Source organism: Pempheris klunzingeri, chromosome 19 (assembly GCF_042242105.1).
Source record: "Pempheris klunzingeri isolate RE-2024b chromosome 19, fPemKlu1.hap1, whole genome shotgun sequence".
Classification (NCBI taxonomy): Eukaryota; Metazoa; Chordata; class Actinopteri; order Acropomatiformes; family Pempheridae; genus Pempheris; species Pempheris klunzingeri.
This window is the reverse complement of record NC_092030.1, coordinates 16,705,014-16,721,936: the sequence shown is the minus strand read 5'-3', so window position 1 is coordinate 16,721,936 and position 16,923 is coordinate 16,705,014. Positions and strand designations below refer to the sequence as shown.

The following is a 16,923-nucleotide window of genomic DNA, read 5'->3' as shown; positions in this document are numbered from 1 at the left end:
GCAATATTATCAAATAATTTCCTTCACTTTGCTTAGAAATCCATCCATACCCTGATTCATTGGAATTTTTTTCATTCTGGCTTGGCAATTCCATTTGTTCACTAGTTTTCCGAAGCCAATTTAGAATAACAAATTTAGAAAAACTAGATACTTAGTGATATCTTAAAAACATTGATTGCCTCAAATGCTGATAATGGGTTAATTTTTTAATGTTATAAAGTTTAACGCTCAAAATTCTGTGTCTACAATTAATAGTCCAATGTGAATTTAGCTCACTAAGTGAATGTGAATGTCGGTATGGTTAATTTTTTTTCCCACAGTGGAAAAATGATCAGTGGTGTAGGCATCAAACACAAGACTGCTGTGATGTTGTACATGTGCTGAACTTTTTTCTTCACTCATTGCTCAGCTGACTGACGTAGGCGAGTAAGACTCAGACTGCATACTTGGCTTCTCTTAAATGTCATTCTTCCTCCATCAGCTAATCAAATCAAATTGAGAGGTCGGGGAGAAGAGGGCCCGACGCTGTAGCGATTACCAGCGAGGAGAGAAAAACGATGCAGACTCTTCTTCCTCCTCATCCTGCTCCATCTCCTTTTCTCCGTCTTGGCCCTAATCCACTTAGTTGGCTCTTCCTGAGCTTACAGCCTTTCCTTTATTCCATTATAAAGACCCAGCGTACGACCTGCTGCTTATTTCATTAAAATGGCCCAATCCATGACCCCGCATCTAAGCCATAATGCAGACTACAGTCTAGCCACGGCCCACTATAGTCCACACCACAGTCCAGCAGGGCGGCTGACAGATGGGACGGAGGGAACAGGGATGGAGAGATGGGGGTCCAATGAATGAGGGGGAATTTGAGAGCTACGCTTATGAGTAAAGCTTCCCGGTGAATAAGATTTCGCTGATGTAAATGATGATAGAGCTAAGGCCTTGCTACTCTATCTTTGATGGTTGGAGATGGCTTTCGCATGGCCCATCAGTGATATGGAAATGGCCACATCTAAGGGTTGAATATAGCCTGTAAAATGAGCTTAAAGCCAGAGGCTTTCAAAACCCAAAACACCTTGGCTTAGAGTTTATATTGTAGTCAGTACTGTAGCTCATTACAGTTAACCTTGGGAGAACTTTACAACACAAATTGAGTGATGCTGAATCATATAATAATATTGTATTGACTCTATCCAGTTTGACTTTGCCTCCACTCGCTCTGTTTGACCTTCTCCCCTCTCTACCCACCTCCAAATTCTTGCTCCACCTCTAGCTGCCCTCCACCCTAAACGCCCTCTCAAATCCTGCTTAAGATCCAGTTTGCTGAGTGTTTTCATCACGTCCACAAATCTAAATTTACAACCTCCCTCCCATCAAACCTAGCTTCCCTGTGTTTGCACTTAATGGCCTATCAGATTGCGTATTTATTGATAAAGCAGCACTATTTAGCCCCGAGTACCTGGCTTCCCGCATACCTGCGCCAGCTCTTTAGAGGCCGGTCAGTCACTCTGACAATGCAGCGTCAGATTAAAGAGACGCGTCCCAGGTAACATCTTACACTGGTTGATGGGAAAAGGGCTTGTTTTGCTGTCTCTGTCCACGCTCAGGTTATTAAGTACATTTAACTAATAATAATTACTTTTAACTGGGTTCAGCCAGAAAGCTGCAGCTAGAGGCCCGGGGACATACAATACGGCCAGGAAGTGACTACAACCCTCTCTCCATCGATAACACCAGCATATCTCATTACCGTGGCGACCTGCGGTACACTGCCACTCGGTCTTGATCATATAAAACCCATTTCAGTGCGCCATCCCCGCCGGAGCACTAGCGGAGTGGAATATTCATTATTCAAATTTTAAGCATTGGAAATCCCAATATGTTACTAAGGCCAGATGAGATGAGATGAAAAAGCTTAGCCTTTTGTCCAGGGAACATTGACTAATCGTCTTGCTTCCCAAAATCAATTTCCCAGCCGTAAGCATCAGACACTCTTGATTGTACTGTACTGTTGAAGACCCCCCACCACTATCACCTAATACTCCTGCTGGCTGCCCAGAATAACTTATTGATTAGTGATTATGTTACGGGAGGTGTGGGTGGCTGGGGCGGAAGACGGACTGGCCTCAGTCATCTCCACAGCGCTATATATGGGTCCTCTGTTACCAGATCCAGCACATACTGACACTGTCACCAGCTGTCACCAGCCATCAGCTCTCTGCATGAGGAGAGAAATTAAGAAGGTGTTCTGGAAGAATAAATGTGAAGAGAAATTTTTGAGCTTACATTGTAGGGGGGGTTTCAGATGAGATGCACTTGTAGATTACTAAATAAAGAAATGAGCGCAAATATTTCAAAACAGGGATGGTAGATTATTAAATTTGCTGGTTGTGGTGGAGGCTCTAGCATGGTGATGGACTGCTTCACCCCCAGGGTATTGGGCTGATCTCTCCCTCTCTCTGATTCTGTGCTGAGCCTGAAAAGTGGCTGTGATCAATACCTGCAGGCCCTTTCCACAGTGCCAGAGGGCTGTTTGTGTGTGTGTCTGCATGTGTGTGCTTGTGTGCTGTGTCAGCATCCACTCAGGACTTCATCAAACAACCAGCCCCCCCATACCTTGACTCCACACACACACGCACACAAAACGCTCACATCGGCCAACGCCCCTCTCAAACGGTCGCTCATTTTTACTTTCCCCTTTTCACCCATCACAGACATGCACACACACACACACACTCACAAATTCACGCCTCCTTCCTCCCATTTCACACCATCCCAACAAGGATGTTAAATACCATTCAAATGTCAGCCTGCTGTATTGATTGGAATGATAATTCTGAAAGGTAGGAGAGATGGCTTGTTGATGCTAAGCAGGCGTGTGACGGCCTGAGCATCCTTCACTGTCACAAAGTTGCCATGTAAGGGTTCCCGGCTCCCCCGGCAGAATGTGGATGGCGGTTTACGTTAGACCACCGAGGCCGTGTGTTTCTGTCATTAATCATTGTTCTCATGGGCCGGTGACGGGCAGACGGGATTCATGTAGAGAGAGATAGGGTCATTTTAAACGCCCTCAGATCAGAGTGGCTGTGTGTGTGTGTGTGTGTGTGTATGCCTGAATGTCAGACCAGAGGGTATGTTCATCACTGGATGGTTTTCCTTTATATGCCATGTTTGAGTGTGAGAAAAGACATGTAGCAATATGTGCAGGTTGCTTTATGATGAAAAGTATGATCCGGAATTTTGTTTGAGGCACTCAAAGCTCTGAAAGCTGTAAAAAGTTTTCCTGCGGATGGAAAAAGTCCCTGTGAAAACCTTTTAACTTCTGTGTCTGAATAAGTACATTTTACTTTACTGACACATATTTTTAAGGTGTCTTTAGACTGTGTGGCAACAACGATCGCGTACGTTCATCACACCGTGCAGGATGGGTCTAATAAAATATTGGCTACAGTCCGTGCCATACTGTACGATATCAATTTACAGCATGTCAGATTGTGCGATGAACTTATGGTGAATCGTAGCGGTACGAAGTAAATTGAAAAAAGCGCATGAGCGCAGACGTGCGTCATCAGCTCGCATCATCCATCTCTCATGTTCGCTAAATGCAACAGAATTGTAAATAAGCTTCCACACCTCTGCATTTTTTCCTCTCGTTTCACCTTCATCATTTTTGTTTGTGTTGTGTGTGCATTTTTCCCCCTACATTTTACTCAGAGCCAGTATATTCTGCATTATTTTATGTCATGTTCTTATTGGCTGGTTTTGTAGACGTGGGTCGTAGAAGCAGTCAAATTGAGAGAATTGGCCACAGACTGTCTTTAGTCACCAAAACTCTAAATTGGACTTGTCTCATAGTGTGATCTAAGACAACTGTTTTGGATTGATGGAGATTTTACCACATTTCAGCAGAATGCACTGAGATTTTCACACAACAGAGTTATTATTCAACTGAATAATATAGATCTCATTTCCACATTTTGGAAATGTCTGGTAATAATTGTGTAAAAATTCAAAAGATAAGTTCCATGTTATTCCAAGTGAGTTCTACTTATATGTTAAAAGCAGTGAACGTGTGTCAAGGCATATATTCAAAAATGAGCATGTGTCCTAATTAAGTCAGCATTGACTCTCACCTGGCAGGTACCTCGATGTTGGAGATGGCATAGAAGTATTTGAGCAGGTTGTCTCTCTGGACATAGGTGCCTCCAAGGGCGGGCCTGAGAAGCCTCAACCTAAGGTTGGTGAAGGTGAAGAAGTCCCTCAATCCCTTCATACTTTCCATGCGAGTGTACAGGCTGTCCATGTTCTGTAGCCGTTGTCCTGCAAACACGGCAAACCGTGCCCGCACCTCGAACTTCACATTCTTCTCGTTCTTGGAGCCGACCCAGCGGGAGTACTGCTCGGTGCAGATGACCCGTGTGATGTTGGCGGGCGAAAGGTCATGAACACGTTTGGGTGGCATGTTGAAGGCGTCCATGCAGTCTTCAGCGTAGAACTGGTAGGGCTGCCAGGAACGTCCGTGGTCCATGGACTTATCCATTACCATGATAGTAGGACGGCCATACTCAAAGGTGATCTGGATGTCCTCTGTGAGCTCCAGGCTCTTGTTCCAGGCCATGGTGATGTTGGCCAGCAGGGGCTCTGGGTGGCGTTTCCAAGTGACTGTCTGCCAGTAGGTGATTAGGCCATTACGTTCACGGTCCTGCATCAGTTGAGGGGGATGGGCCAAGTCTGGGTTGGAGGCATCACACTCGTCACTGCACAGGTATGGGTTTTCCTAAAAGAGAGATGCAAGACAGAGTAGTATGTCAATTGGGGTTTGAGAATGAATCTAACAATAGTAGCCTTTAGATAATACAATATAATAATTATTATTATACTGTAAAATGTGTAAAACAAGTCACAAACTTTGGAGCAAGCTCTGGGCCTCCACTTCAAGGTTTCCCCCCACTCGTGGTGCATTATGTATGTGTCCTGTTTCCTTTGAAGTACCCATCAGGTACAGAGTACAAAATCACACCTCAATAGCTGGAATATTAACTGGCCCCAGATATACTTGTTGATAGTTAGATAGTGGTAACTTCAGTAAACACAATATGTACTGATAATAATGGTGTTGCAGCTATATGTGACATAGAGCTTCCAGACTGGTTAAAACTGCAGGAGCAACTTTAATTTCTGTATTATTTGAGTTTATGATGTGCTTTGATGGTGCAGCATCCCCTAAAAAATTGCAATCAATCAAAATATGGTACAGCTTTTCCCACGCAGTGAACACGGGGTCTTTGGGGTCCACAGAGCCAGTTACCTGCTTTGCTCATTTGATAATCCAGCCTCACACAGACTTTGTCAAAATGTAATTTTAACTAAAATGTCTCATCTGATGAGAAAACAAAATGCTTGTGTGCTCTCGACTCTTGACAAAAAACATCCATATTGTTCCCACAATGGTCGGCGTGTATCTAAACGAGGAGAGCCTTCAGTTCCTCGCCAAGACACTGAGGGACAGAGAGCTTAAAAGTAAACTTGCCAAACAACACAACAGGAAGTGTGAAGGTCAAGAGGATCGTGCATCATCACTGTCTTTGCATAGACAGCAGAGTGCTGCTGCACTTTTAACTCCAGAGAATTGATCCTCCTCTTCTAGCGATGCCAAGACTTTCAAGCCGCGGCCCCTTTACAGAACACTGGAGTCAACAGGATTATTCACGCTCCACTCAGAGAGCTACAGGCATCTTTCCACCTGCTCTGTCTACCGGTGTTGCCCTGAACTCGGTTAGGAGATCTCAGGCCTCTTGTCCTTTTCTCCTGAGAAGACAAATTAATTCTCTGCTCATTCAGATCTTTAGATTCCTATGTTACCAAAAACATGTCAGACCCCATACCTTGCATGACCTACATTGAGAGTTTCGACAGCCCTTCACTAAACTTGGGATAACTCTCTAAATATCCTGTTCCCTGAATCCCTAATTCCACAGTTGCTGTGTCATCATATTGAGACATTTGCAGACATTCAGTTAAATTGATGTAGCTTACTGTTGTAAGCCAGTTGTCTGACATCCACATCACCACAGAAGTTAAATATTTGCACAAAGAAATCCCACAGATCCTTACAGTCATCTCTCCTGGTGCTTAATTTGCTAAATGCATCTGTAACGCTGTTTAGACTGTATCAGAGTCGCTCATGCCCCCAGGATGTACTAATTAGACTGATAAGAGGTTATTATTTTCTCCAGTATTTAGTCACGCAGTCATTCATTGTATTAAAGGGGTAATTATTTTTATTATTGTCCAAGTATTCACTTTATCACAGCCACTGGCTTATTTCATTCTATGTATTTGTATACAGTTGTACCATTACACAAAACCTTCAAAACTGTCATTTCCATCCTTTCCAGTTGTGTTATTAACTGATTTAATTTTCCAAAAATCCACTAAACTATTTCTGATCTACATACAATACATACATTATCTATTTAGGTTACATTTATAGCTGCCTGTGATGCTCCCACTGACGCATGTTGCCAACCTCCTCTTCTGTTTTCTACACTTGCAGTAACTGATTAAATTTTATAGCTGATGTTATCCTTCTTTTATATACTGGGAATCCAATAGTCTTTCTGGATTTTACTGCATTCTGCTTAACAAGCTCTTGATGGAGTACAGAGAATGTCTTAAAATATCCTCCTTTTTTCTTCCACCCCCCTTCCTCTTCCTCTCTTTCTTCCTCCCCTTTCTTCTTTTGTTTTGCTCCTTGTATTATTTTTTGCTGTTAGCGTTAGTACTACCTCTAAATGTAGTGTTTAAGGAATGTGACCAGCTCATCTTGAAATTATGTTTGACAAACTACAGAAAAAAGCAGCTTTACCTCATGAATTATTTTTGGAATATTTTTAAATTTCAAAATTTTATAACAGTAGTAAGAGTTGAAGTAAAGACTCCAATCTAAGCCCCAGTGACATTAAATACACTCATTGAGGAAGACATGAAAACTTTCAATTGATACTGTTTATATACAGGTTTCATCTTTATCTCTATTAGACAAATAATTTAGTATTTCCACTATATGTTTTTGCAGAAAACAATTCCCCTTCAACCTTGTAGTCGGTTTGGTGTGTCACTGACTTTATAGAGCCCTTATTTATCAAACTTTTAAGAATTACACCCAAGAATGCTTGAAACGGCAAACTTAGGAGTTATAAAGCACCAGGCTACTGCCAACAGCAAGGAGTATTGTTATTTAACATGCTCTATTGATATCTGTATGTGATTTTAATTTAAGTCCATTGTATTTGTGTCAAATTAATTATATTAGCAGCAAATAAACCAAACTGGAGCAGGAAAGAGATTCAGTGTACCACACTGAGTACAGACATTTAAGATGCCTGAAAAGTCATTGCAAACAAAATCAGTGCCACTTTTGTTATTGTTGTTTGCACCCCTGATAAACGCACTGAAGAAAAAGTCGAGTAACATGATATCAGATTAGCAAAAGCTAATATTAGGATACTCAGTTCTGAATTGCACACATTGCTGTGGTTAACATACTTTTCCCCACAACCAAGAGCTAACATCTGTCTCAGTAACGCAGCCATCCAGAATCTATCTTAAACAATTTAAGAGATGTGGGGAGCTTTCATTTAAGAGCATTTTAAAGTCACAAGAAGTGTGTCAAATAGCTGTTCAATCTAAATGTTCATGAAGTCTAAGTCCCAGAGTTTGCATTGAGCAGTTTGATAAATATGGGCACTGATCATAAAACTCTTGATTAATGAGTTTTTTCTTTAATGTCTAAAGATTTTGAATCTTAAATCTTTGTAGTTTCATCTTTGATGGAAAATGGCAGCTGTAGCCAGCAGGAGGCTGGTGCTTGAACGTATGCAAACCAGGCACATGCTCGCTAACAAGTCAGACAGAGTCACGCGTGAGGATTAAGATGCAAGTTGTGTATTTAGTCATAAACTGTTTACAAATGGAGAGTGGATTAAGTGGTTTGATATGTTTCTGCGGATGTTTTATACTTTTCCATTGTAGTCCATTGTAACTAGCATACATTTAAGACCACCAAGCTTTACACAGCAACCTTTCAAGCCTGCAAAGGCTGATTGTTCAATACTCAAAAGATTTGGGGGGAAGTATCACTTCAAACAGCAGTTTCTTCTTTTACGATGTAAGCTCTAACGTGAGAGCAGTACTGTATAATATTGATGTACTGCGTAAGCACAGATCGTGTGTCATCGCTTCTGTTCAGACGTTCACTTTTTCACGTCTACTGCCAAGAAGCAGCATCTCCCGACAGTTCTTCCTTTTGAATAAAGTCATTGGACTGTACCAAGGGAAAGTGAGCAGTCAGTCAAATCCACTCTAGTGGTCTAATAACAAAAGCAAAAGTTACAATCCTGCGAGGCTAAGATTATAAATCATCTGATTTATGGTGACAACGCAGAGTGGGAAAACTCCAAACATAAGCAAACGCTGAGCCGGTGCTGAGGGAAGCTGTATGGCACAGAAGACACTATACAGGATCATAATGCATGTGAAGACGCAGCAGTGGAACTACAGTATCTTTCTCAAAAAACTGCAGATAATCCATCTCTCTCCTCACTGGAACGTCACAGTAGCATTGTTCTCTATCTGATAACCCAATTATCTCCCTTGCACTGACTCAGATAGAGATCACTGTCTGCGCAAACACACTTAGGATGATAATCTACAATGCTCATAGACAACTGCAACCGGAAAGGTAATTATAATTAGATGAAGGAGGTTATTGTGAAAGTCAGTAGCTACTTTTAGTTGAAAACAAGTCTCTACTATAGTGGCCGTGCTGTTTTGTGGCCTCCATTAGTGCGTCTCCTGACCTAAGTCCAGACACACAGGACTGGATTAGCAGGCTGTTGTTCTGGGGATGACCCTCGACCTACAAATCCTATTGAAAATGATCGCTCTGTCACACTGTCCCAGATACAACGCATACAACTCCATATAGGACAGCTCCTGAAGTGTGTATGTGACAGCATTTAACCGTCTGAGAGGAAGCATGGGCATGTTTGTGTGCAAGAGAATCACGAGAAGAATTTAAGTTATATATATAAATATTACGCCTCTTTCCTCTTTGTCGGATTCGAGTGTTGGGTCAAAAAGCTGCACATTGCTGTTCATCAGTCTGCTCTGACCTCTCCGGGCCCATTAGGATTAGCTACAGTAGAGGTGATATGTACTGTAATATAGGCTGGAAGATTTTTTATCCCCCATGAGAGAATTACGCGTGAGGTTATGTTTAAGCCCTTTGTGCGCCCTGTCCTCCTTATCCCACTCTGCCTCCTGCCTCTACTCTACCCACTCTATCTATGCCAGGATACACACAGCCACAAACACCCGCAAACACACTCTCGCACACAAACGCACACATGCATACACACACAGATCCCGGCCAACTGCTGCGGCAGGTGGCCCGCACTGCTAAGCCCCTCCAGCAATTATCCTCGCTGGGATCCTGTCTCCACGACAACAGCCGCCATGATGCCACTGCGATGACTGACTTCCTTGTTTTCACTTTCGGCATAACAATGTGATTCCAAACACATTAAAAACTACCTAAAGTGTTAAAGTTTGCTTCATGCTCCAGCTATGAGGACTGATTGTGAATCTGTGACTAAACAGATTTGTGAGCTCTCTGACCTCCTAAAAAGTTATCTTTCACAAACGTCAGTTTCAAAGCGACTGTATGAACAGCAGTAGCAAAACATTACTGGTTGCCTGTAGAAATAGAAAACTGCTCTTATGCATTTACACAGAAATAAAGCATTGATAAAAAGGTGCTCTGCATGTCCTTCTCCCTCTCTTCTGCCATATCTGTCTTTTCAAAATATTTTCTGTCACCACCTTACCCTCTCGCTCCTCTTTATTTCTTCCTCCACTTATAGAAGTTTCTAAGTTATATTGCTAGCAAGGGGAATAAAGGCAGAGACACAAACTCGGAGAACACAATTTATTTTGTTTTGGAGAAACATCAAATGAAATGACCCTCCCATTAAAAAGGCCACCGAGGGGAAGAGACAGGGATATTGCTTTTTCACTTATAACGTTAATCTTTTATTTTGTTGCAGGTTTTTCCATCATACTGGAGATTCTTGTTGCCCTGAGTGAAGATGGTGTGTCTGTGTGTGTGTTGCCTGAAAAATGTGTACATACATGAGTGTATGTGTATAAGTGAAATGCATGCACATTACGAATCATATATCTGCCTCTTACTTTAATTACCTGAAACAGTTATTATTCGCTCACTGTAAAATGTCTCGCTGAGCGCAAAACAGCAGTCAGCAAGTGTAAATGTGTCTTAGGTGTGTGTGTTTGCGTGGGTGGGTGTTGTTTATGTCTGTGTGTGTGCGTGCAAGCAAAAGTAAATGTTTACTGTAGGCATGTGTGATTGTGCTGGAGGAGGAGAGAAGAAGGACAGAGCGGGGACACCATGCTGCTCCAAAGCAGCAGCGGGGCTTGTCCCGCTCAGATCACCACAGTCGGACCAGGACGAGTTATATTAGGAACTTATCTTAGAATTTGGCTAATACAGCAGATACCGTGCACTGAAAAGAACACAACATGCCATTAAAAATGCTATTATCTTATATTGATGTCTTATTAAATCTAAACCAATCACAAAGAAGGAGATGTAGATAAACAGCAGCAGACGAGCTGGAAAAGCATTTTAAGTTTTGAGATCTGGATTTTGCAACACAGATGTTTGTGTTATATTGGACTTTGTGTGTTTCTTAAAGAGCACTCCATCGATTTGGCATTGCAGTCCAATGACGGTGACCGACAGGACAGTTAAAAGAGAAAGATCAGTGCAGCAGTCTTTTTTTTAATTCCATATTTCCTTGTTTTAACCTGGCGTCTACATTAACCACAATGCACTATGCTTGTAGCAGCTAATGTAGCCTCCATCAAGTAGCCTCAAGCAGAAATAAGTCGGCTACAAAGGTCTGGTAAGCTCCCTTTCCTTCCCTCTCCCCACCTTCTTTCTCCTCAACTCCACACCCCCTGATCTTTTTCAGTTTAAAACTTGTAGTCTTCAGCTCCAACCAACACCGACTCCAGTGACATCACTAGAGGCATTTATCAGACTTTTTATGTCCCGAGGCGATGACAACATTTTACTCCCCACTTCTATTTTGTACAGATTTTTTTGGGAAATGCAGAGTCAGGGAAGAACACTGTCAAATTCAGTTTTAAATCAATACAAATCCAACACCTGTCTTTGAGTCTGACTGAAAATAAACCCAGAAAATGTCCCTAGAAATCCTTGCATTTGTATCTATATTTAAGAGGATTTCTCTTGATTTCCAGTCTCTTTTAAAGCCGTAGGAGACTCATGCTCTTCGCCCCGTTGATCATTGTTCATGGTCATGGCACTGGCAAAGAGTATACGTCTCCTACTGCTTTCCAAACAACAGAAATCATCTCAAATACTTGTCCACAGGCTTTTCCAAGGGACTTCTTTCCATCTGTATTTTTTAGATGGATTCTGTTGCTGTAGTTTTGCTGAAAAAGCTAAGAAGCTCTCGCTCCTCGTCCTTGTCTGTAGTTCCCAAATCTCTAGAATGGAGGAATTTTTTCATGAATAATAGTCATAAGGAAAACAAATCAGTTTTACAAATTACTTGTTAAATTATCAATCAAATGTTGTGGCCAGTCTTTTTCTGACACAATGTACAAACCCATTAACACACAGAAACACTGGCTCTATAGCTTCTATACATATGGTCTCCTGTCTCCAAACCACCATCAGTCCTGAGATCCTGATTGGTGAGACAAGGCGGTTTGCAAAGTTCACCTCAGGCTGTCTAAGCCCCTGTGACCAATCCCTCTTAGTATCACCTCAGTGAGAGATAAATCTCACTTATAACTGTCCCCCCGTTCTGCCAACACATCTAAACACACTCTGATCACTTTCAGCTTTGTCCTAATGGGAAAGCACGCCATGCCATTACATCACTACACCCTCCCCCACATCCCTTGTTCATACAGTCACTATCTGTCGCTCTCTTTAGCCATTTGTCCGTTTCTCTCTCCCTGTTCCCTTCGTTAATTATGCCCTGCACTCTCAAACTTGCTCATGCTGTGCCCAAATTCACCTCCAAGGGTGTATTATTAGGACACTGGCCACCTGGGCTAGTTTTTACCCCAGGGAGGTGCATCAGGGATGGCCCACTGCTGGGCGTGGGTGGCCCTTTTGCATGGCCTTGATGGCCCACTGCTGGGCAGGGCAGGCCAGCCGGGCCTGGCAGGGCTACACTGGGCAGGGAGCATGAAGCATGGCCATTGGCCCAGTCTGGGAAGCACTGATCCACGCTACCAGCTGCCATCTTCCTCCCCTTCCTGCATGCTCCCCTTCCGCTGCCGCGCGCCTTCTCTCTCTTCTCATGTCTATTTTTAGAGCTGGCTGATTTCTACCTTCTAAAACGGGCAAATGTGTTGTGGAACAGGAAGGTGTGTTTTTTTTTTTTTTGTCTTTCTAAGACATACTACCGTGCACTGTCGGCCAACTCGTGCACATGTTTCACACACCCCTGCTGGTCCCCGTTAACGTCACGGCACACTGTACATTCCTGTACACATGCACACATCCCGTTTGCATTCGGCTGCTCTCTGTTCTCGGGCCCATGGGAGACAGTTGATTGAAGGTTTCGGTTCAAAACCGAAAAACAAAATAACAAACAACAGCACAGCGAGACCTTTTTGAATGCAGCATTTTTATATCGACACTGTGTGTAGTACTATGGAACTGTGGTCTGATTTCATCTTTCTGCTTAGCTAAGCTCGGATCTACCTCACCTCTCCCTCATCATTAGCTATCCCCCTCTGCAACACACTGCCTCGCCCCCCTCAAACCTCCTTACTCCATCACCCTCAACTGCAAGCTAAGGCTCTACAGTGGCTATCATACAGAGAAACTACAAAGAAACTACTGAAGCTCCTAACACAGCACTAGTGACAGTAGCATTTTTGTCAAAGTGCTGGAAGCCCATCATGTTGAAAGAAGCCAACATGCTGGCCTGTTTGGCTGAGGAGAAAGGATGCTGCATTCCCAGAAAACAAGAGAGATAAATAGAGTGGAAAAAATGCATCCCTGTGGAGATGGAGGGACCAAAAACTACTGTAAACCAATGCAAGCAGGGAAAGCTACAGTATGCCTCAACATCAAACCCCCCCAAAAAGTGAATTCTCCGGTAGTTTTTAGGAACACACTGTAGCACTCATAGGGTGAGAGAAAGGGGGAAAAAAATTATTTTGCATCTTCCGCAGTATGTCTCAAGTCTTATTAAGGATGAGCAGCTCTGCGCATTGGGTGTTGCAGTCTTTTTTTTTTTTTTTTCCAGTGCTCTGACTTTCCCTTGACTTGTGGGACTGCTGAATGAGTGAATGTAAATGTACACCAATTAGATAAGAAACTGGCTTTTCTGTAAAGCTGCCAAATCCGGGGGCAAGAGGAAGAGGGGGAAAAAAAGCTGCTTGCCTGAAAATAAGTGATCTGTATACCAATAACCCTCAACTAATACTCAGTTGGTGGGCCCAAAAGAAAGACAGAGGAGATGTAATGGCCTTGATTCCCTGCTGAAGTCTGTATAGATGGATTAAACCTCTTGTTAGGACCTAGATGATATGTAATGCCCACTGATTCTAAACCTGAAATGCAGGAAGCGCAAAACGTATGAATCATTACATGCCAGAAAACAGAGCTTTTTTTTTTTTTTTTGCTCAATTGGACCCTAAATAGCCAGAAATTACACAAATTATTATCTTGTTACAGTACTAATCCCTACTCTGCTCTCTCATTATGTAGGAATTTGAGTGTGACATCCCTTACTTCTTAAGTAAACTTTCATCTCACAGCTTCTTCACTCTAAATCCCCAGCCAGTGCACTAGGCAGCCCGGTTCAATCCCCACAGCCACAGATGACCGGAGAGGAACCAGAACTTTCCACTATAAAGACCCAGTCCGATACAAAAGTGCTGACTAAGACCAGACTCCTTCCTGTCCCGCCCTTTATCCCTCTCTTTCTTTCTCTCTCATCAGCCTAGCAGCGCACTCTGGATCCTTGGGATGGAGCGACGCGGCCAACTCTTGTAAGGAAGCCCATTAAGGAGCCCATCAATATTTCATCATTGCTCACTCAGAAACATAGTTATAGAAGTTTCCAGGCCAGGGCCATTAGGGGGCAGACGTCAATACGTTATGGCAGCGAGCACCCCACCCCCAACCCCCCGCCCCCTTTTCCCTCGCCTCTGTCCGTCTCCCATCTCAAGAGAAGTCATCGGAGAGGCTTTCTCAAGACGACAGTGGTTTCCGCTACTTCTACATTAAACAAATCATTAACCATTAGGTATCCAAGGAGCACAATATCCTTTCCTGCTCCTGTCAAATGACCCCAAGTACTGCTATTAGTCTCAGTGGGAGGAAGGGAGGGAGACGGGTTGTTTGTATTCTATGTGACTGGAGATTTGTTACCTTAAGACAGATTTCACAAACACCTAATTAACAGCATGACATGGTTGTATAATGTGATGTACAGTAGACAGGACTAAAGACTCTCAGTAGAAACACTTTGTGAGATTTTGACTCATGGCTGTTGAGACAGGTCTGGCACCTTCAAGACTGGCCAAGTCAGTGAGTGGACACTGGTGGCAGTGGGCCGATCATCAAGAGGACGAACTTGCTGTCTCACACGTACAGTTAGTCAGATCTTATGAGTCAAACATAAAACTTTTCACTGAAGAGGCAGGGGGGAAGCTTAATTGCAGTCTTCTTAGGATTACAATGATTTTATAACCCTTATTTCAAATTATTACACTTGCATTAGTCGGGATGGGAACTGGCCTGCAGGCTAAAGTGTGTTAAATATTGCTGTAGCAGACACTTTAACGAGTCTTCCTGCAGCTCACCCTTCAGTGTCCTTGGAACTAAAAAGGTCCCATTATATGCATTTTACCAGAGGGAATGTGAGATCCTCTAGAAGCTCAAATCATACCGGATCCCAGGTTGCCAAGTCCATGTTTAATGTAAACAACACCTTTGGACCTCTTAGAGGGAGGCCGAGTCATGCCGAGTCATTGCACTTATGTCATCTCTTTTAGATCCCTATAGCTTTTATAGTGTGAATACTGCTCTGACTTTAATTACACCCTTTTTGTGTGTGTCATTACTTTTCACTGGTGTCATTATTCAGCTAATTGGTATGACCCTGTGATCTTGTTTATTTTACACATGTAACTATATTTTTCTGCAAGTGTGGAGCGCATGTGTACACCTTATACATCTCTAAACTTGTTAAAGTTATTAATAAAGGTATAAAAGTCTCGACATGAACTCACCAGAGTGCAGAACCTCTCGGGTGGGTTTCCACAGGTGATCCCGGGCGGATCCACCTTGATCCGCATGTAGTCTTTCATGGACCCGGGTTTCGGCTGGCACGCGTAATGCTCCCACACCGAGCCCTCATCCGTGCTCACCAGGGACTTGCACAGTTCGTACTGGCCCAGAGTGGAGGCCAAGCAGTGCAGCAACAGCAGAAACACGGCCTGGAGGGGCATGGCAGGCTGGGGGAGGTGTGTTTGGAGCTGGGTCCGGCGCAGGGTGAGGGGGCCACGGAGCTCAGATGAGAGGTTAAGCGCATGGAGCGGTGATCATAAGGAACTAGTGGACAATTCTACCACCATACTGCTTTACTGTGAGTGGAGAGGTGCAGGTAAATTGACACAACTCGCCTCCAGGTTTGTAAATGAAATGAGAACACTGTATCTTCAACTTCAGCTCAGTGTCTCTTCACAAATATTGACGGCCCCCAGAGAGCCGAGAGAGGGACGCTTTCTTGTTTTGACGGCTGACTTCCAGAGGAAGATGGGCGGTGAGTGGAAAGGCGGGTAATGTTACAGAGACTAATCTCGGCATACACTTTAACCATAGTGTTGCTGGGAGTTGGGTGGGAGATGTTAACGCGGGTCCATGTCTCAGAGACTAATGTCCTGTGGGGAAACAGCGGAGCTGGTCGGGGAGGAAAAAGGAGACGTCGCTGCGTCTTCAGGTATATCCATTGGACGTTTTGCGCTGGCCGAACCCCTCTGATTGTCCTGGGGCGGAATGAGGACAAATGGGAGAGAAGCAGGGAGTTAGTTTGATGAGTATGTATGTATCCTCATCGATTCATCTTTAATTTTACTGCAAATGCAAGGATACACCGGTGATATTTTTCAGAGCTCAGTTTGAGATGAAATTTACTCAGCGTGGTGTTTTCTCTTTTGCACCAATAAAAGTTTAATGTCAGTCTTTGAAATATACATGTGGATGGGAGGGTTGGTTTTATTTTGCAGTATAATTAACGCCTTAATTATTCTGTGCTAATTGGCGGTAATTTAACTTGGAAAGTGGAAAAACATCACATTCGTCTCCAGACTATGAGGGGAACTTTTAAGCGAATGTGTGCCACAGCAAGTTGGTTACAAGGCGGGCAAGTTTGGTGAAACCCGCCTCTAACCCTGCGGTGCATTAGGCGACGTTTAATGCGAAGAGTTGCGCATTAAAAACGCTCTAAAAAGCACCGAATTGTGCGGATAACCTTGTGCGTAAAAACACGTGCTGCTGCCGGGTGCCGCCTGTGCGTGCCAGAGTTGTAATTGCTCCTATAGCCCTGGGATGCCGGAGAGGGAGAGCAGACTCCAGATGTGCTTTTTATTATTGATTTCACTGCAAGAAATAGCAACCTGAAAGAGACATTTAATAGCCTGCATCACCCATTTCCTTAAAATCCGCGAAAATGTGCAGAAAGGAGAGAGAATGACGCCTACAAATCAACTTGTTTCAAGAATTTCTTTGAATGAAGTGTCATTGTCTTCGGAGTTTTTCAATTATAGGCCTGTTCACTATTCTGT

At 43.3% G+C, this 16,923-nt stretch overlaps 1 protein-coding gene across 1 annotated transcript in view; it reads right to left on the bottom strand.

Moving 5' to 3' along the window:
* ntng2a (netrin g2a) overlaps positions 1-15,837 on the bottom strand; it is a 55,355-nt gene extending 39,518 nt beyond the window's left edge. Inside the window, exons 1-2 of the mRNA XM_070850117.1 lie at positions 15,370-15,837; positions 4,128-4,771 (exon numbers count right to left, since the gene is read on the bottom strand). Coding sequence (XP_070706218.1) covers positions 4,128-4,771; positions 15,370-15,588 — 863 coding nt within the window. The 5' untranslated portion in view covers positions 15,589-15,837. The remainder of the gene's footprint in view (positions 1-4,127; positions 4,772-15,369) is intronic.
* Between the last annotated feature and the right edge of the window lie 1,086 nt (positions 15,838-16,923).